This window comes from Ictidomys tridecemlineatus, chromosome 1 (genome assembly GCF_052094955.1).
Source record: "Ictidomys tridecemlineatus isolate mIctTri1 chromosome 1, mIctTri1.hap1, whole genome shotgun sequence".
Taxonomy (NCBI): Eukaryota; Metazoa; Chordata; class Mammalia; order Rodentia; family Sciuridae; genus Ictidomys; species Ictidomys tridecemlineatus.
In genome coordinates this window covers 171,027,478-171,049,578 of record NC_135477.1, presented here as the reverse complement: position 1 = coordinate 171,049,578, position 22,101 = coordinate 171,027,478, and the positions used below count along the sequence as shown (strand labels likewise).

Below are 22,101 nucleotides of genomic sequence, written 5' to 3'. Positions count from 1 at the left end.
AGCATGTGTGGGGAGATAGACCACACACGTAAATATCTTCAAAAGGGTATGCTAGGTGGTGGTTAGTTCTATGGAGAAAAGGAAAGTGGAGAGGGCGGTAGGGAGTGCTGGGTGGCATCGGGAACGGGGAAGTCAAGCCAGGTGATCTCTGAGATGGTGACACTTGAGGAGAGAGGTGAAAGATGTGAGGGAGAAAGGGGCTCTAGGCAGATGGAACAGCAAGCCCAAAGGCCCGGAGGAGGGAACCAGGCTATCCCCCATTTGAAGAAAAGCAATCAGGCCAGTGTGTCTGGTGAGGTCAGAGAGGGACTGGGAACCAATTGCACCTGTGTCCCCTTCCACCCACACTTTAGTGAACTAACTGGTGGTGGGCCTCAGACTCCAGCCAAACCAGCTGGAAATATGTGCCCACTGGGAAGTCAGACAAAAAGTGTCAAATTTCTGGCTTTTAAATTTCAAAGGATAGGTCCATGTATAGGATGGGAAACTGGGAAGATGCAAATTCTTCCAAATCCAAGGGGAATTGGGGCAAGTCCCCTTCCAAGAGCCCAGAGCACTCCACCATCCCCTCCCATCCCCTTCAAAGGGAGGTAGGTGGAGCTTGATGGTGTGGACAAGGGAAGGGTGGCAGACCACCCTAGTCCTTGTCCCTCTTGAATTGGATAACTCGACCTTCTTACCTCTCAGTGAGAGTGGGTTCCCGGAGGGCTGGGTCTGGTCTCCATTGAAGTTGTATTTGCAGTGCTAACAGGGGTCCAGATTCATGGCCTTTGTGTGTTCTCTCTGGATGGGACTACTATATATTGCTGGAAGGCAGTTGTGGCAAAACAGAAATTGGGACCAAGGGGATCTAGCAAAACTATTGTCCACAGACCCATGAGAGGGCCCGCATGCAGCTTTACTGTATGATCGTCCAAAACCCAGAATCCATTCTGACCTGAAGGGGAAGGAAGGAAACAGAAACCCCAAAGCCCCGCTTGTCACAAAGTACTCAAAGGCGCACAGGGGAAAATGATCTTTAATGTCTGACTTTGTTTCCAACCCCATCAAAGTGCCATCATTCAGTGAAGAACAAGGAGGGGCTTAAGAGGTACGAAGTCACGAGACAAACAGCACCCGGGCTGGCTGTCCCCGGGGCGCACACCCGCTCTGCCCGCGAGGGCGGCCCCCAACACACGCACACATGCAGACCACACGTACACCGCACAGACACTCGCACGTGTACCCACAGTTAAATACATGAAGAGAGAGACTCGTTTATATATATACAGAGAGGAGAGAGAGAGAGAGAGAGACGTAAATCCCGGCCGGCGTCGGGTCCCCCAGGCTCTCAGCATGCTCGGCCCAGCTCGTGGCGCTGTACCTGGCACCCATGCCCCTGCCAGAAAAGCAGCTGCCCCTCTCCCGCCCCCCTCCCCCGCTCCCTCGGGCCCTGTCCCCCGGCGCTGACACTCCCCTCCCGCCCTCCGCCCGCCCTCCCCCCACGGTGGCTCCTCCCCGGGAAAGGAAGTTGTGCCGGGGCCTAGAACTGCCCGGGCGCCAGGGGCATGTTGCTTTTGAAGCCCGGCTGCCCGTTGGCCACGTCGGCCTCGGCCTCGCAGCCCCCGATGGCGTCCCCGTCGGTCCCGGGGCTCTCGGGCTCCGCCAGCAGCTTGAAGGTGAAGAGCGGGCCCGAGTCTTGGCGGCCGCGGCGGCCGGGCGGCTCCGGCAGGCTCAGGAGGGCGCCGGGCGCCTTCCACTCGGGGAAGGCGTACAGCTCGACGGCCGGTGGCGCGCCGCGGCCCAGGTAGCCCGGGCTCGGCGACGCCGAGGGTAGGGTCCGCTGGCTGCCGCTCAGGCAGCTGCCGCTGTCGTCCAGCGAGTCCTTGCGCGACTGCGAGCGCTCCAGCGAGCCGCCGCGGGTCCACGGCCGGTAGGTGTAGGCGCAGCCGCCCAGGCGGCGACGGCGACGGCGGCGGCGGCGGCCGCGGCACTGGCACCCGAGGATGCGCATGAAGGCGCGCTTGAACTCCTTGCTGGAGCACGGGTAGATGATGGGGTTGAGGCAGCTGTTGAAGTAGCCCAGCCAGAACACCACCTTGAACACGGCGTCGGGGGGCTTCAGGGTGGAGAACAGGGAGCCTGCAGCGGGAAGGGGTGGGGAGGGCGCCGGGCAGAAACAGACAGCACTGGTGAGTATTCAGCTCTCTCCTCCTACCTCCCCCTAAGCAGTGCCAGCCCGCGCCTTTCCTGTTCCCCGCAGTTTCCCCAAGCCACTGACGCCTTTCCTTTCAAAATGAAAGAATCCCATGTTCCTTCATAGGGACAACCTCAGTCATTTCCCTTCTGTCCTGAAACCTTTCCCGATTGAGTGAAACAGCTTCTGAGCTCTGTTATATGTAGATTTACACATAGGATGTCTATGTATCCTATAACATATAGGATGGCAGTACCCCATTCTACCCACGTGACAACAATCCCCATCATTGCACATGTCTTTGGGGGACAGGCTCTGTGGCAGGCACTCTACCTATAAATATATGCTGATTTGTTTCCATGGCAGATAAGAGATGTGCGAAAGACCTAAATCCAAAAGGCAGACTTTTAAAGGTAAAAAATAAAGGCAACCTAAAGGACTATCTTTTTGATCTTGGGGGTGAAGAAAAATGACTTAGCACTTCAAAAGGATAAACCACGAGGCAAGAATGGGAAGAAATTATTTACAATATCTCAAAGAGTTAAAGGATTGCTATTTAGAAGATAAGGAACTCCTTATATAAACAAGAAAGAGCATTCCCAGGAGAAACATGGGCAAAGAAAATGAACAGGCAATTTATGTAATAGGAAGCCCAAAGGCTAATGAGCATATGACAAGATGCACAAAATATTAGACAGTCAAATAAATTACAATGAAAACCACAAAGAGATGCAACATATCTGTTAGGCTGGCACACATTAGGAAACTGGTTAGGCAGAGGTGCAGGGACATGGGTAGCTTTCTGCATGGCTAGGCTCAGATATTTTGGAGAAGACCTTGGCTCCACTTGGTCCAATTAAGTGTACACATTGTGACCCAGCTCTTCTGCTCTAGGCTACAGATCTCAATGTATTTTCACAAAGTCTATAAGGGGACGTGTATAAGAATGCTCAAGGTAGTGTAGTTTGTGGTGACAGGGAGTTGGAGAAAACCTGGGTGTCCCTCCATGGGAAAGGCAGAATGAGGTAGATGCACTCATGGAGATTATCTAGTACTTAGAGACCCAGGATGACATGTCCACACAGTGATATTGAAGGATCTTAAGTACATCATTCCTTATGATAAAAAAGGAGGAAATAGAATGAGATTTATGACATAATATCACTTAAGTAATTTACCACACAACCATAAACATTTTGTAGAAACACTCTCAAATTAAAATGACATGTTAAACACAGAATGTTTGCCCAAGGGTAAAGGCAGATGGACATGGGAATGGAGAATGGGAATAAAAGGAAATAAATCATTAAAATAAGAGAGAGAGTCTGCCATAGACTGATGAGGATGAGATGTTATGAATCTTGAAACATGATTAACTCATTCCTCTGAATTTGAGATCCAAAAACATTCTATGACAATATCAAATTAAAAACCATTTCCATTTTAAGTATAAGGCAAACAAGACTTGGAGAGGGTAAATGGCTTGCCCCAGGTCACACAGAATGTTTGCAATATAGCTAAGATTTACACTATTTGAATACAAAATATGTTTTTGAAATAAAAAGATGCTAATACCTTTTTTGGAAAAGATAGGAAAATGCAAAAAAAGCCAAAAGGAAGAAAAATATTTTTAAAAAGTAAGCATAACCCTGCAATGCAGAAAAATCACATTTTGGCACATAAACTTTCAGATTTTTTTCTGTTACATATATATATTTGCATATTAAAAATGGGATTGCACTTAACAGAATATTTTGTATCTTTAAGCCACATCTGAACCCTGTCACCCAGCCTGTGGTGTAAAAAATTTTATTTTCCTCTGTCAGACTGTGAGTTTCCCAAGGACCTGATCTGTGGGATCATCTTTGAGTTTATTTATTGAATGAAGATTGAGAATACCTAGATATCCGAATGGGGGTGGTTAGCACTTGTCAAGACCAACCATTTTGCATATGGAGACAATGAAGATCTGAGAGTAGCTGAAAATTCCACAGGTGATGGCACGAAAGAATTCCTATCTTTGATTTTGGGTTATGCTTGCACTTCCCTCTTGGAGCACTTCACTTTCTTGATTGTATGAGGTTTGGCTATTTTACAGGGAACCCAAGTCTTTTCTGCTTAGCAACCCAGTGGTGGTAGCTGGTGGGAGATGATTGGGCTTCTGGTGCAGGACTGAGGTAGTCAGGGATTTAATCTGGGAACAGGAGTCACCCATACCCTGAAGTGTAAATGCTAACTCCAAGTGCTGGCCTCTTTTCTCAATTCAGAGAGGTTTGCTGTGATGAGGCAGATGGCAATGGTCTGATTTGGTCTGATTTGTGTCAAGGGCCAGGTCGTTAGGTTTGTGTCCCACCACTGAAGAGAGTCCTTTGAATTAAGGCACCACCCGAGATGCAGCTATGGCGTGTGAACACTTAGAATCCCACGATGGAGTGGGCTGTCTTTGTCCATGGTGATGGGCTTGTTTGCATCACTGTATCTCAAGGGCCTAAGAAACTAGACTTGACAAAGTGGGAAACAGGAGAGACCGAGGTAAGGCTAGGGAGCCTTGTGCATTACCCCGGGAGGGTAAATGTTGATGAGCCTGTGTACAGGTGGCACGTCCCCTTGTGTGGGGACATATGGGATGGCAGCTGAGAGTGAAAAGACAGTTGTGCCCAAAGGTGGGGAGGGCCCAGAACAGGGAAGCCATGTTTACTGAGAGCAATAACTTTCCTTGGTACCAACCCTGTTGAAGATGGTGGTGAACAGGGAATAAATGAAATAGTGGGGACCCATCCTGAGGGGTCAACTCTTATGAAGAATGTATAAATAGCAGTAATGCTAATAGCCGCCATTCACGTTGCGTGTGTGCTCTACAGGAAATGTGCTAAACTTTTCGCACCGTTAGCCCGTTTAATAATCTTAGGAGTGGGAAGTCAGTCTTGGGGAAGGTGCTATTGGGTCCTATTTTTTTGGCACCAGGACACTAGCATATGATGGTGGTAGCTATTTAAATTTTTATACACTCATCCATTTTTTTTTCATTCATTAATTCTTTCCAGAATCACTGAGCTCCTGACAAGTGCCAGGCACTGACAAGCTGGGGATTTACAGAGCTGAGTTTGGGATGTGGCATCTGCCCTGCGGTAGCTAACGGGCCATTGCAACAGAGTACACGTGGCCTTAGGATATGGGCATAAATATCATTGTGTCCCCCTGGGCAGCATGGCATATCTTTTCAGATTCTTCTTTACTTTCTTTATTACTGGAGGCACCTTGCCACGAGCAAAGGCAGGTTGGATCTTTGCCTTTATTTCTTATCAAATATCCTTCCAGGACCATAGCCCTGAAAAGTATTGAGCCTAAGTAAGGGAGTGCAGATGACCTTTCTCATGAGCATTTACAGCACATTTCGGGTTTGGGCACCTTAAGCTGTTTACCCTTCTTAGAAGAAGCCGTTTCTTTTGGTCCTCAATTTAGGCAGTGTGGGCAAGTGGTTGGAGCACAGGGTTTTGGTTGACATGAACCTATGTTATTAAATGTCCTCTTTAGGAATTTGCTGTTTGCTTTTAGAAATGTTAATTAGTTAATTAACTTTCTCAACCTCAAGTTTCTTATGTGCAAAATGGGGAACATATCTGTGTTATAAAATGCTTATGAATACATGAAAATATCCATGTAAAATACTTTTTTTTGATACCGGGGATTGAACTCAGGGGTACTTAACCATTGAGCCACATTTCCCAGCCCTATTTTGTATTTCATTTAGAGACAGGATCTCACTTAATTGCTTAGCGCCTCACAGTTGCTGAGGTTGGCTTTGAAGTCATGATTCTCCTGTCTCAGTCTCCCAAGCCACTGGGATTATAGGCACGTGCCACCGCATCTGGCCATGTAAAATGCTTTGACACGTGGCCTGATAACTTGAAAATAATAATAAATGGTGACCACTTTGAAGTATGTAGTTTTCTGTCTACATGTTCAGGAGATTGGTTCTAGGACCTCCTGTAGATATCAAAATCTGCAAATGCTCAAATTCCTCATATGAAATGGCATAATATTTGCATATAAACTATATACATCCTCCTCTATACTTTGAATAATCTCCAGATTATTTATAATACCCCAAAGGATGCCAACACTATTTAAATAACAGTATACTCTCTTTCTCTCTCTCTTTTTCTTTTCTTTCCTCCCTGCCGTCCTTCCTTCCTTCCTTCCTTTCAGTGATTGAACCCAGGGGTTTTTAACAACTGAGCCACATCTCCAGAATCTTTTTATATTTTATTTTGAGACAAGGCCTTGCTTAGTTGCTAAGGCTGGTGTAGAACTTGCCATCCTCCTGCTTCAGTCTCCCGAGTCACTGGGATTACAGGTCTGCCACCATGCCTGCCTATACTGTAGTCTTTAGAGAATAATGATAAGTAAAAAAAAAAAAAAAAAAAAAAAAAAAAAAAAAATCTGGACTTGTGCAATACAGATGCAATTTTCCCCCTGAATATTTTCAATCCAGGGTTAGCTGGCTTGGATTCAGATCCCTCAGATACAGAACTGCACTGTGCTTCACAGCTAGCTCAGTCAACTTCCACAGGAACTCTGTCCCATCAGCCCCATCCACATCAGATGGAGTTCTTTCTTCTGCACCCCATATAAAATGTACAAGCAGATCACCCTGTTCTCTTGTTTGCTTGTTGCTATGTTAAGCCATTCCTAGGCTGCTGAGTCCTGTTCACCACCCAGGTTGTAAATTCCTTCTGGTCAGGAGACATATTTTCATTTATTTTCTTTTCCCCTCCAGATCTGTATATTTTTATTACAAAAATGATACATGCTGTGTTAAAAAATTACATGTTACAAAAAAATCTATATTGAGTGAAAATTCTTTCTTCATTCAAGCACCAGGGACCAGAGTTAACAGCTTTGTTTTTATTCTTTCTAGATTAAAAAAAAAATAGAGTCATATTTGCAATACCTTTCCCTAAATTGCTTTCTTTGCTTAGAGTGTTTGTATTTTCCCAGGTCAGGATATATTATGCTATTTCACCCCCCACCCTTGTCCCTGCAATACTGTGTATTTAGTAGTTTATTTAACACCTTCTCCAATGCTAGTCAAAGAGGTGATTGATTTCCAATTTTTGACTGTTACAAACTGCAGCAATAGAAAGCCTTAAGCAATTCACATTCTGCATGTTTGAACATTTCTGTAGAGTAAATTCCCACATGAGGAATCACTGGGTCAGCCCCCCATTTATACACTGACCGCTAACTAAATTGCCTTCCGAACTGGTAGCACCAATTCACCCTCATGCTGAGCAGCCTGACATTCTCCCTACCTCCCCACCTCCTCAGTTTCCTTTAGCCTTTTTTTCAACCCTGGAATGTCGGTAGGTGAACAAGGGCTTGCCTTGGCTTGCCTTCTTGTCTCATTTGCATTCAATTATTTTCTTTTCCTGCAGACCCCCAGCATGGCACCTCCTGACCCCTGAACAAGCCCTCAGTGACTTCTGACAAGGAGTCCCCTTTCTTGTTGGAATGGCACTTTTTGGATAGAATCTTGGCTGTCTCACCATATGACTGGCAATTTTCGTATTGTCCTTGATCCTTGGGTTCTCATCAGAAAAATGGGGCTTATAATGTTAGTGACCTTTTGGAGTTGTTTCCCCTCCCTCTTTCAAGTTTCGGTTTGCTAAGCACCCATCACTCCACCACCTGGACTAATTATTTTTTTAATTAAAAATTTTTTTTAGTTGTCAATAGATCTTTATTTTATTTATTTATATGTGGTGCTGAGAATCGAACCCTCCTGAAGTTGTTTCAAAGCATGTCAAGTCCTTTGGGGCACCCTGAACACTACTAGGTGCCTGCCACCCAGTCAACTCCACATCCACAGTAACTCACCACATAATAATGATGAAACCTCTACATCACTAACTGGGCTAGAAATTTCACTTTAGAAAACTTGTGTTTGGTAACTTGCTTTCCTGTTCTGGACCTCAGATTTCCTCCTTCAGTTTCCTTCTTTAATTTAGTGGTTTGAACGGGGTCCTTTCCAGTCTTGAAATTCAGAGTCTACATGAACCAGCGGCGCCCAGAGCCCTTCCTATTCCTGCCAGGGTACTCCTGTTTCCCCAGATCCACCGCAAAGGGGCAGTGTGGGTCAGGGACTGGATGACCAGGCCACCAGTGTTTCCCCCTCCCTCTTCCCTCTCCTCCCAGCAACTCACTAGCTACTAGGATTAGAGGACTTGTTTGCTACGCCAGCCTCTCCTGATGGGAGCCAAAAGCTGAAGTTAATTAGGAAAGGTGCTAAGCCTCTTTGGCATGAAAGAGTGACAGGGATCTCTTTCTCTGGGCGCCCAAACAGACTTTTTACTGGGCATGAAGCTGCCAGGAGAGGGGAGTCAATACAACAGGAAATATAGGTTCCTGGAAGGCTGGCTCTCCGTGCTGGAAGTCAGGCGGTGCTGGGTTCTTTGACAATGTCACCAGCTTGCTTGGCATGTCCCTGAACCTGGCTCTACTTTTCTCGCTCATGACATAATCCTGATGATTGACCTGCCAGGTGGGCAAGCCTCCTTCTTTTACTGGGGCTTGGTGAAGGTGAGTGACTCGCACAGTCACTCCATGGTACATAGCAGAGTCACTAGGACATGTTCAAGTGGCCACTCATCTCATCAATCAATGTTTATGGATCGAGGCAGTGGGTTTAGTGTTCAGATGCCACAGGTCGGTAGATCTGGGTTCAAGTTCTAGCCCTGGCATTTCCTGCAGTGTGACCTTGGAGATGAACCTGGTGATAGCTCTCCTCTGTGTGGATGAGGTGAGCGTAGGCTTGGCAAAGGCCTGGCACACTGAAAACACTCAGTAAATGGATCTGTTAGGACTGCTTCAAATGTGCTGCTTCAGGGCTGCCCACCGGCTGTTGACACCAGAGTGGCTGCCGAAGAGGGGAGGAAGGCAGAGAAGAGGATGATGAGGTTTTCTGTGCTCACTAGGCATTGGGGCTCTCGCCCTAGGGCTCTTTCCCACACAGATCCAGAGCCTGCTAAAATTGAGTGGTAACATTCATGCATTTTTCTAGCAGGAGGGCCCATAGGGTCATTATGGTCTTAAAGGGGTCAGTAACCATTATGGTCTTAAAGTAACTCCCCTGGGAGGGCTATGACTCACCTACCTCAAGTCTAGGTTTGCTAAGCATCTATCACTCTGCCACCTGGACTTCCTTTTTTTTTAAGTTGTCGGTGGACTTTTATTTTTTTTATTTGTATGTGGTGCTCAGAATCGAACCTAGTGCCTCACCATGCTAGGCAAGTGCTCTTCCACTAAGCCATGACCCCAGCCCTGGACTACTTTTTATTTATGTTTTTCTTTTCTTCTTTCTTTTTAAAAATACTTTTGATTGGTCCCTTACAGTTGTGCATAACGGTGGGATTTGTGGTTACGAATTTGTACATGCACACCACATAACAATGTAATTTCCCTGGTGCATTCGAGCTTTTCTCTAAACCAATTCACTTTTGGTATCTACACTAAATTCTTTTGAAGGAGGCTTTCTATCACTGTTTTAAAACCTGCATCATTTGTCACAAATGAAAAGTCTTGGTAGAGAAAAATAAGATGAAAACTAAAAATCAATTTCAGTACTTTCTGAATTGCTCCAGGAGGAATTGAGAGGAGTTGAAGACATTTTGGGCCCTAGAGCGGGAAGTTTTCCTCTTTGTGGATTCTAAAGGACGGAAACAGACGTGAACAGATAATCCCTTTCTCCCTGGAGAGCCCACAGCACATAGTAGGTGCTAAGTAAATATTTACTCACGACTGAATGATGGAAGATGGGACTCGGAGTTTCTTGTACCATCTCCAGCTGTCATTTCAAGCTATCTTGTACACCATCCAAATCCATTGTGAACTTGACCTGCAGGTGAGGTGCATCCCTGGGTGGTCGGGGTCCCGAGGCCCCACTCTGGCACCCCCTGCCTGGCAACCTCTAACTTAGGATTATTAAGCAGATCTAAAGAGAAGACACTTCTGGAAGGGCTTAGAGAGGGTGAAAGCTCTCTACCTACGTGAGGCATTTGCATTATTTTACCCTATTTATGATGGGTGCAGGGAGCAGGAAATGGAGTTTGGCGAGAAGGGACTTTTGAGTGGCTAAGGGTGATTTAGAGGGATTATGAAGTGTGAGATTCAAAGGCTAACGCTGGGCAGCACCTGCACAGGGAGAAGCAGTTATCGGCAGGACATGGTCCTAGCAGGTCACCCTTAAGGGGCCATCTCACAAATCTGAACAGTAAACAGTGAGCAGTGAAGGTCACAACCCTGTTGAACCTCCGCTCTTTAGAACCACGGGTGCGTGTTCGTAGAATAGTAGGTCTCATTTATCAAACGCTTCCTCTGTGCCTGGCCCTGGGCTAAATGCTCAGCCTTTGTTGGCCTTCCTTTGACCCCTTCAGCAGGCCGAGATCCTGGGACAGCTCCATGTGACTGTGCCCTGCTCAGCTCTATGGTTGCCATCCACACCAACCTCTCCATGCTCCAACTTCCATGCTTGGGCCTGGACACCAAGATTATTATTACACTCAGGAGAACAGAAACTCAATTTACCGAGTCACAGAGCTAGTGGGTGACACAGAATTAGAATTGGAATCCCAGCAGCATCTAACAAAGGCTTTTAATAACCCTCAGTACAGTTCACAGGCAAACAATGTATATGCTTATGGATAGAAAGGTCTGGAAGGATATTTGCTGGAACATCAGCACTGACTATCTTCAAGTGGGAGAATTATGGATGGATTTTCCTTTTCTGTGCTTTTTGGTGTTTTCCAAAATTGTCTCTGTAAACACAAACTACTTCTGTCATTGGGAAAATCCAGTGAATATTATTGAAAGGTTAAAAAAAAAAAAAAAAAACAACCAACCAACCAAAAGATGCTGTGGTTAACATCTTGTTAGGTGTCAGCCAACTTTCTTTGCCCTATTTCATTTTTTTAATTAATTTTTTAATTTATATATGACAGCGGAATGCATTACAATTCATTTTACACACAGAGAGCACAATTTTTCATATCTCTGGTTGTATACAAAGTATATTCACACCAATTTGTGTCTTCATACATGCATTTTGGATATAATGTCCATCATATTCCACCATCATTTCTAACCCTATGCCCCCTCCCTTCCCCTCCCACCCTGCCCTTTCATTTAATCCCCATGGCTCTATGAGGAAGAAGGGATTTACCCTACCTTATAAATCAAGAAATGAACTCAGATGGATAACAACACGTGACCAAGGGCCCCACAGATAAGAGAAAGAATGCTTGGAAATGAAACTTCTTATTGTTAAGCCCAGCAGACTTCCCTATTGGTTCCCAATGTGTGCCCTCTTCCCCTTTCTGCAGGAAGTAAGTGAGCGGATCTTTCTATTTTTTGCATATTCCATTATTTACCTATGCATCCATAGGCCTCCACTGAATATAGGTTGAAGGATTGAGTCAATGAACAGGCGTGGAGACTGCAGCAAGGCCTGGGGACCTGCAGCATCATTTATCTGGTCCAAGGAATGTCAATATTGGGCCGAGTGGTTTCTAAGATCCCTCCGGGTGCTGACATTCTGTGAATCCAGGATTATCAATTTTGATTTGACTTATTTCACAAGTTAGTGGCAGACCAGCCCATGCCCTCAGGGGAGCAGTGGGTGGTGAAACCTTTCTGATCAACTTGTAAATGGAGTGGAACTTTTTTTTCCAAAAAGTGGTTCTTACTAGGAGCATTTGGTTACACCTTTGGCCAAGCCATGAATCTTGAGCTGACAGATTTCAGCCCCATAAAAACTAGAAAATTTTTAAAGAGTTTCTAATTCTTTCAGCACTAGCTTTGTGAGAGGAAGTTCCTTTGGATTTGGAAATTCCCTTCGAGGGTTTTCCATTTTCATTTACCATTTAACCCTGGAACATAAACTTGTCCAACAAATATAGTATCTTTGGAGCCAAGAGACCCATGTTGAGTTTTAAAGTAAATGCTGAAAACAATGATAATCACCAAAGGCACCCTTTACAATAACTGGTTCCTAAACCAGTCATTAGGTAGTGTTTGTAAACATTCTCTAAAGCAACCCTTCCAGCAGTCCTGCTATTATGAATTTCATTTTAAGATGAGGAAACTGAGGCTTAAGAGGTCAATGAGATCACGTGCTCAGAAAAGGGTGGGCTGGGATGAAAGTCCAACGCTGAAGCCCAGGTTTCCTAATCATAAGAAAAAGAGGCTTCCATTCATTTCAATAAATTCTAGGCAATTTCTCCCTGAACTGGGAACAATTTCTCTCTCTGCTGACTTGTCCAAGTGCTTTTTCTGAACCTAAAATGTGGCATTTACCATTTCCTAGCTTGAATTATAGTTGCTGGGGTTTATGTCTCATCTTCTCTGATTAGACGTTGAACATCGAGGAAAGAGAGGTTTCTTCTCTCTGCTCAGGGCCTAGCACAGTGCCTGACCCAAGACAAGCACTCAGCCAACAGGTGTTGGGAGAATAACAATAGTAATAAAAATAGTAAAATGGATATTAGCCCCGAGCTAATATCCAGGTCGAGGTTCTCAGATAAGCAGTACCTAGATGCTGATGCAGACCCTCTAAGCCAGTGCATCAGAATCTTCTTTTTAAAAAGACCTGGAGGTGAGAAGTATTGCCTTGGCCCACATTGCAACTTTATTTTTAAAAAATTGTTTTCCTGAATATCTTGGGATCCAATGACCAGCAAAGACTGGGCTGAGAGCCACCTCCCCATGGGATGGACTCCCTTGCCCCTAGTTCTCCAGCAGCTCTTATAGTTAGTAGGATAAAGTTCAAACTGCTTAGGCTGGAATTTAAGACCCGTTCAACTTGGCTGCAATTAACGGACTCTCGTGACACGTGCTCATTCTTCTGGCCCCTTTCGCTTGATTCATGCAGTCGCTGGTCAGAGCGGATGCCCTTTCCCTGTCCCTTCTCCCGTCCTCCTCTCCCTCCGTTCTGGGCCCTGCTGGAATCCTGCTTCTCATAACCACTTTCCTCTGGAGTGTGACAGCAGAAGGACGGAATGAACGTGCTGAGAAGGCCTGCCACAGCATGGGTGACACCTGAGCTCCCTGATTTCATTCTCACAGTGGGCAGGAAGGCGGGTGTGGATTCTGTATTTCTCCATTTACAGTTGTAGAAGTCGAGGTGTTGCCTGTTGGGCCCTCACCCAACATCACACAGCGACGAAGGGGTCAAATTAGGATTCAAACCTAGATCTGCCTAGCTCCAAGCTGGGCAGCTCCCTTCATATGCAGAACTCTGAGTGCATTTCTGGGGTAGCAGAAGGCTCACTTTGTTTACTTATGTCTTTTGTGGTTATGTCTTTATATATATATATTTTATTTGGCCATCAAACCTTAAATGTGCATCTAGAAGCCAGGAACTCTGTGTCTCTCTGCCCTTCTGGTTTTTTAAGCTGGCGATACTGGTCAACCCATTAAGTTCCAAGTTTTCAATTCTGTGACCTTAACAGCCATCACTTGCAAATTACTGTAAATGATGCCTTTATTGCTCAATTTAAGTTTTGATAGGTGTTCCACATCTGGGATAATGGAACAAAAGGTGCTTGCCAGATAAATTTAGCTCCATACATTTTCAGGGATCCACAGGACCACTGAATGCCATCCATGTATACCCAAGAAGCACTCGTTCCCCTGAGTGAGAACCTCGGCTACTGTCCCCCCCAGAGTTCTATCGTAATAGCTACCGAACTTTATTTATTTATGGGAGTATCATTTTCCTTGCTTGTACACTCATGGAAGCCAAGTCAGTCTTTCTTATTTTGTTTTTCCTAGCACCCAACACAGAGTCTGATTTTTGCAAATGTGTAAAAATATTTGCTGAGCCTGTCACTCCTCTTCACAGGTGCCTAGCTCAGCAGCAGGTTCATGGAAGGTGCAGACTCAATGGTTGTTGATTGGTTTCCCTGCTTGTATTTTGCTTGCTTTCTTTTCTTTACTTATCCAAATGGTAACCACATGCCACCATCCAGCTCAGTTCTGATCTCTTTGGAAAACTTCCCTGACTGCTCTAAGCCTCTTGTTTTATAATTTACCACCAGCATCCATAGTACATGGGTTAATATAGAACTTCTATTGTTCGAGGATGTGTCTCTTTTCTCTTTAGACAGTGTGAATGCTCCTTAAAGACAGATCTGGGTTTTATACTTCCAACATAGGGCTGGGCATACAGTCAGTGACCATTGATTACCCGCTGATTAATAGATGGGCCCATTCCAACTTCCTGTGGGGGAGCTACCTCCTGGCAGAGGCCCATAGTGGGGAACAGATGGGATAGAATGGTTTCTGCAGCACCCATGGGGCCATCTTTGGTGCCAAATGAAGGTTCCATATTTTGATCTCACGGGAAATAGCAATTTCCCCATAAAATGCTTTTAGAAACTGAACATTGGTGAGACTTATGGGAAGGAAGCCATAAAATTTTATAAGGAGCATAAAAAGAAGACATGCATGAATGGAGAGACATAGTTTGCTTCTGTAAAGGAAGTCTGTATCCAAGATAACTTCAGTTCTCTCCTCATTCCACTGGAAGTTCAAAATGATCTCCTTGAAACCCCAACAAGAAGGGAGAGAAGATGAATGATCCAGAATCAAACATATAGAAATATGGAATATAGCAGAGTAGACATGAGAAAAATATCCAGGTAAATGGAAATGAAGAGGAATAGTGGGGAAGGATGTGGGGGAAATGGGTAACTTCACCCTTTCCATAAAATCATAGTAATTAAAAATACTTTTGGCAGAAAGTGGAGGAAAAGACAGAACTATCAATAAAATTTTATAGTGTCGAAAGAGACTGAAATAACCACAAGAACTTTATATGCCATTTCAATGCTTGTGGGAAAAAAATAGGTTATTCTATAAATGATGTTGAGGCAACAGGATAGCCATTTATAAAGAAATAAGGCTGGATCTTTACTTTATTTCTTACACAAAAATAAACTTGGACTGACCCAAGATTTTAAATATAGAAAAACCATTAAACTATCAGAAGAGGGTATAGGAATATATTTTTATAATTTTGAAACAGGAAAGACCTTTTAAGGTATAAATTTGTCTGGGACTTTTTTTTTTATAAGGCTACAGACTTCAAAAACAATGTTAAAAGAAGAATTGAAAGAAGTATTTGTATCTCAAATAACAAAAAAAGCTCTCTTTGCAATCAGAGGAAAAACAACTCCATAAAACTAAATGAATCACATGGATAAGCAAATAACAAGGTAAGTACAGTGCATAATGAATTAATGCAAAAAATAAAATTCCTTTACAAAGTAAATAATGCAAATAAGAAGCAGCTACATATTTTAGATCTATTAGTGTAGAAGATACTTTAAAAAATGCTAGGCTCAATTAGGCAAGGGTATGGGAAAAACCAACATTTTCATACATTCTCAGTGGGGGTAAAAATTGGGGATAGGAAATCTGCATTATCTGATAAAATTATCTCTTTTTTTTTCATCATCTGATAAAATTTAACTGAGTATTTTAAAACATTCAGTACTAGGGATCAAACCTAGGGCCTTGCGCATGCTAGGCAAGCATTCTAAAACTGAGCTGCATCCCCAGCCTTTGATCATGGATTTTGATCTAAGTTCAACATTCAGGAATTCACCCTCCAGAATTACTCCCCAGAGGGAGCCAAGGTGAAAGTATAAGGAAATGCAGCAGACAGTTCCTCCAAACTGGGAAATAACCTAAATTTCCAACAATAGGGGATTATAAAGGAAATCATGTAGCAGTCACATAAAAAACCACACATCTACTAAAACAGTAAACTAAGTCTACGATGTAATGCTGTACATAACAGAATTAGAAGGAAAAAACCCCCAAATTTCAGGGTGTTATATCTAATATAATCTAATTTTTATATAAAAAAACTGTGTGTGTATATGCATGTATTCAAAGAAAAAAAGAATCGTGGGTTAATGTGCACTAAATCGTAATTGGGGTCACCTCTAAAAGATGGATTATGTGAAGATTTTCACTTTGTATTTAGAATTTTTTTTTCAATAAACAACCATTGAAAATATAGGAAGAAGAGGAGTCAATGCAGGGCTGGAATCTGGCATTTAGGCCTGGTCTTGGCCTCCCTCTGGGCCCCAGTCTATGTACACAAAACGAGGCTTGCATTGCTATCAGGGCCTCCTCCCTCCCGCTCTCACCCTGTGGTGGTGGAATAGAAGTTGGGGGAGAAGGTTCAAGTACACTTCCAGACAGCTCCTTTGAGCCCAGAACACATAGGCCACACTGTGCTGGATCCTTGCTTCCAAAGTGGCAGGTGAACCTGCCAGTGGGCTGAGGGGCCCAGGAGATAGGGATGAAAGGTTCCATGAGAGAACAGGGACAATGACTGGCCTTGGGGAGCCAGATGGTAAGACGGTGCGCTTGGGCCACTGGGACCATCAGCCTCCACACTTGCCTTTCATCCCTTCTCCCAGCAGCTGCTGGCTGCTTTCATGATGTCCTCTTTCTGACTCATCTCTTTGTTCTGGCCTTGGCTGGTGGAGATCAAAACTTTTCCTGTATCCAAATTGGTCTGCCAAGAGTAGGTTGGCCTGGGACCCCTGTATGGCTCTGCATCTCCTTTCTACCTGCCTGGCCCTCTCTTTCCTGACAGATACCCTTAGGGGACCATGCTGTCCTTCTCATATGCAGCCCTCAGTTCTTCTGAACCACAGTGAGTAAAGCCAGTCCACCATCTCCACGGTGTGGGGCTCGTCTCTAGAGCTTTCTTTTGCCTTGCTCTATCCCAAGAGCCAAGTACGTTGCCTGTCATCATGACTGTTGTCTAATAAGCAGATTAATTTTTGCTGCCAAATGGGTGTTGTGGTACAAATTCTAGCAAAATGGGTTTTGCATCCTGCCCCTCAGTCTAGATCTACAGGCGTGTTATGAAATGACTCTGGGTACCAAGTTACACTTATGGAAGCTGTGGGGTGCTATTGCACAGCAGGGTGTCCATAGATAAGGATGATACACTGTGCATTTCAAAAAACTAGAAGAAAGGATTTTGAAGATTTTCGCCATAAAGAAATGATAGATGTGTGAGGAGATAGATGTGTTCACCCTGATTTCAACATTACACAATATATACACGTATTAAAACATCACATGGTATCCTATTAACATGTGCAATTTTTATGCTTTTGTGACTCAGTTAAAAAATAAAGTTGAATTTTAAAAAACAAAATGACCCTGAAATTCTTGCCCTCTCTCAGAGCTTGAAGGCTGTGCATAGCCGGGAAACTTTCCAGATAGAGACACCTGGAAAATATTTCATTGCTCAACTCACAGATGTCCTGTAGGACACAGAGCTGAGGTGGGCTTGCTGTGGCCGCCGCAGAATGTTTTCCGAGAATTCCAATGAAAGAAGGTCTGAAGACGTTCAATATTATTGCCTGTGCTGTTGACATGTGTCACCCAGATATCAGGCCTTTGCACCCCTTGCAAATTAGGCGATGTGATCTCCTGTGTTCCTTTTCCATAACCTGGAAGTTTGAAGCCCTCCCTGGGAGGGACTAGATTCCTGGAGTGGATGAGGGTGTCCCACTTCAATCTGGCCCCTCCTGCTTCTGGGACTCCATTCCCCTTGATGAGTTCTCTGTTCACATCATGGCAAGGTAATGATTCCATAGGAGAAAAAAATCACACACACCATGGCAAAGGTGTGCGTCCCCCTAAAATCCACACGTTGAGCCCTCAACTCCCAATGCAGTAATATGAAGAGGCGAGGCCTTTGGCGGTATTTGGGTCATGACGGTGGAGCCCTCAAGAATGAGAGAGAGTAGTGGCCTTTTAAAAGGGACCCCAGAGTGATTTCTAAACTCTCTTTCCTCCATGTGAGTTTGCAACCAGAAGTCAGTATTATGCAGTCAGGAGGAGGCCCTCACCAGAACCCAACCATACTGGCATCCTGACCTTGAACTTCCACCCTCCAGAACTGTGAAGGAAAAGTGTCTGTTGTTCAGAGACATCTGGTCTACAGGGCTTTGCTACAGCAGCCTGAGCCAAGACACCAGACACATGGGAGAAACACTTGATGTTGGGCTTTCTGACCCTGGCCTTGTCTTCATCCACCTCTGCTCCTCTTCACCTTTCTCCCAGATTGCTCCAGGAGACCCAAAATTTTGTTTCTGTTTTAAATTCTCTTAGATTCCTCTTTTAAGATCATCTCTGCTCTCATTTCTGGTGGCTTGGGCACAGGCCTCACAGAGGAGGAGGTGATGGTGGGAGGTGGGTTTCTTCTTCTAGCTCTACCTCTAAATAGGACATTTTCCAGAAGTCACTTCCTTTTCTCCAAGAAAATCTAGATTTTTTCAGAAAAATATGATTTTATCTGCCTTCTTTCATGTAAGCAAAGTCTCAATTCTCAATCTGACTTAGGCTTTTGGATTGTCACTCTCAGTGGGAAGTCGCCAAGCTTTGCTCTACTTTGTGGTAAGCCTTTATCGAGTGTCTCCTAGATGTCGGCAGCTGGGCTGAGCATCCAGTCACGGAGATTAACATTGATTTGGGGAGCAAGGAGATTTCACTGATTATCTGATTCAGTCCTTTTAAGCTTATGAGGTTGGTACAATTATTATGTCCAGTATATATATGAAAAAAAAATAAAAGGTAGCTAAGAGCGATTAAGTAAGCTGCTCAAGATTATACAGTGGCAGAGACGAGATTCAATTCCAGGCCTGATCCAGAGCTGCTCTGGGTCTGCTACCCCAGTCTGACTCCCACAGACTAGAGGCTTGTATGTCTAGAGGAGCAATAAATGTGGAGGTGTCTGGAAGAAAATTGGGAGTGCTGGTGATGTAAAGGGAAGGAGAGATATGTGGGGGACAGTTAGGGAAGGAGGTGCAATTTGACATTTTACTTTCCAAGAATGTTCCTGAAAAAATGTTTCCATCTTCACATACTTTAAGGAGACAGGAGCTGGAAGGGCAGGGAAAAGCACCCCTTCCGTGGGTGGGGGTGTCAAGGCAACAGGGCAAGTGTTTTAAGTGACCGGAGAAGGTCCTTAGCTCTTGAGAGAAGTCTGACTTCCTACACAGTGTCCTGATTCCGGAGGAGGTTGGGAAATGTGTGCAGACTCTCAGTATAGCTAGAAATGGTCTCAAGCTTTACAATGTTTTCAGAGAAAATATAGAAGATGGTGATCTGAATTTAATAACAATAACGGAAATAATGAAAGAGGTTTAAGAGCATACAGGTGGCAAGTGTTATAACTCACCCCTAAAGTTACTTACCCCACATTTCTATGTGGGAGCTAGCATGAACTGTCCCCATTGTACAGATGTTGAAATTGAGGGTCAGAAGAGAAGTAATTTGTTCAGACTCACAGAATTATTTCAGAACAACCCCTGAGTTCCTCCTCTCCCATCTACTGCCACTCATGAGATAAGGTTGCCAAGGAATCAGGTACCGACAGAAATTAAAGTAGAGCAGATTCCACAGGGGAGTGGAACTTGTAGGAGTCTAAAGAAGAGCCATGTTTGGGTGTGAATCTACTCGTTTTCATATGACTCATCTTCTCTGCCAAATTCGGGAGAAACTGTAATTATTTAGAATTAAAAAGTCATCCTCTGCCATGCCCAGTCTTTGTGAATTAAAGTCCCAGGCTCCTGGGAAGGTGGGAAGAGAAGGGATAATTAACTCACAAATTCTCCCATGATCTGTAGATTGGCAATGCAGAGAATGAAAATGAGAGGACAGGGCGAAGAAGAAGTCTTGGCTGGATGGAAAAAATAATAGACGAAGAGGAAGGACTAAGCCAGTCCCTAAAAGAGCAAAATGGCCCTCGCTCCCATTCCTACTCCTTCTTGATTTCTGAGCAGGATGAGATGGTCCTGTGTGCAATGAGACCCCAAACATGGATGTGGCCAGGCAGCCAGGCCAGGGCAGCTCAGATTCCAGTCCCAGCCTGCTGCCTGCATTCTTGATGTGTGTCATGGTGGCCTGGTATGCCCACTCAGATGGAACTCAGTTCTCCACTGGGTCACCCATAAGAGCAGTTCACTCAATCTCACCAATTCCTCTGTCTACCTCCTTCCTTACAGGCTGGAAGCAGATGTTCCACCCCTAATTCTGAAAATGTCACTGAGTGTTGATGGATCATTATGAAAAACGGTCCCATTCTTCCCAGAGGCACATGCTCAGGCCAAGGAGAGAGCACAGGAAAATCTGCCTGGCACAGCAGCATTCAGAGCAGCTGGGTGGACAGGCCCTGGACTTCTGTCTCCCGATCTCTGTGCCCTAATCCACGGCTCATCATGGAAGGAGGTGGGTGGAGTTGCTGGAGGTCTGACTGATCCAAGCCGAGGCTTTGCAAATCATAAAGGAGCAGGATGCAGGGGAGATCATGAAAATCACTAGTGAGTGAAGAAGTGAATTTGGCAAGAGGTTCACAGGTGTGTTCTGAGGTTGCTCAAGTCCACCATAGGGTCAGGCTGGTGCTGGCTGGTCCAACTGGTCTGCCATCTTGGTGAATTGGTGGAGGACAACATGACCTCAAGAGACTCTTGATCTGCCTCCCTCCAGTGCCTGCACATTTTATTCCAGTCTCTCCTGATCTGCTTCCTTCCCCTGCAGGATTGTTAAAAGGAATCATGTGGTAAAACCAGCATTTGTTAGTTCTTCTTTAAGTTTGAATTTCAGTGTTACTGAAGCATCTAAGCCTCTCGACAGCCTAGGAGTTCTCAATGGTGTTTGTCAGCCACTGAAAAATCAGGGGCTATTTGATGTAGTTAGGTACGACTTTTCTGTAGCTGGCTTCTGTAAGATTTTCTAAAGGGCTCATATAACAACAAAGAATAAGAACCATTGATTCAAAGAAAATGACTGTCCCAATCAGTATGGGTTTGCACGTGTGCTCCAAGAGCAGGAAGGAGCTCTCAGAAGATTGGGCTTCATTTCTCTAATGAACAATACAAATTTGATAGCACCCTGTGTTCATGCTGATGCAAATACAGGGACATTCATGCCCTGATAGTAGGAGTATAAACTGGTACAAGCTTTCTGGAGGGCAACTGGGTAATATGACTCAGAGGCCTTAAGGTTTTATGTATTTAGTTTCCATGAAATGAAAATTCTAAGAACTTATCTTAGTGGCTAATAAGTGGCTAGCTTTTAACACTGTCACTTATTATCTATGTCACCATGGGTAAGTTACTTAACCTTTAGGCCTCAGTTTTCTCACCTTTAAAATGGAGATGATATTATGTATTCATAGGATTCTTAGGAGGATTAACTGGAATAGTACATATAAAACACTTGATACAATATTGGAGATGGGGGCTAGGGTTGTGGCTCAATGATAGAGGGCTTGCCTGGCACATGTGAGGCCCTGGGTTCGAACCTCAGCACCATGTAAAAATAAACAATAAAGGTATTGTGTCCATCTATAACTAAAAAAAAAATTTAAAATTTTTAAAAAACAATATAGGAGATGTAATTAATGCAAAATAAATGTTAATTGTATTTGCATGCAAATATTTCATTGCCATTTTATTTATCATAACTAAAAATTGGAATCAACATGAAATAGCCAACAAAGGTGGTTGGCTTAATGATACATACCACACAATCCAGTATGGAATGAACCAAGGAACTGATTAGAAAGGCGTTCACAGTGATGGCTGAATAAATATGTATCAGTCATTTCAGCAATCATGTTTGAGGGATGGCTTTTTTGTTATCTCTTGTGTGCATTTTCCTCTAGCATCTAAATTTCCTATAGTGAACTTTTTGCAATAAGAAAAAAAATAACCCAATAAAGTTCCTTTTTGGAAGGAAAAAATGCCGAGTAGCCTCTGTTGAGAAACACCTTGAGGTTTTGAGGGGCCTTTCTGTGAAGGCTCCTTTCTTCATAATGAGAATGAGAG

At 44.3% G+C, this 22,101-nt stretch overlaps 1 protein-coding gene across 1 annotated transcript in view; it reads right to left on the bottom strand.

The window, feature by feature from the left end:
- Nucleotides 1-1,522: 1,522 nt before the first annotated feature.
- Adra1b (adrenoceptor alpha 1B) overlaps nt 1,523-22,101 on the bottom strand; it is a 100,869-nt gene continuing 80,290 nt past the window's right edge. Inside the window, exon 5 of the mRNA XM_005325428.5 lies at nt 1,523-2,121. Coding sequence (XP_005325485.1) covers nt 1,523-2,121 — 599 coding nt within the window. The remainder of the gene's footprint in view (nt 2,122-22,101) is intronic.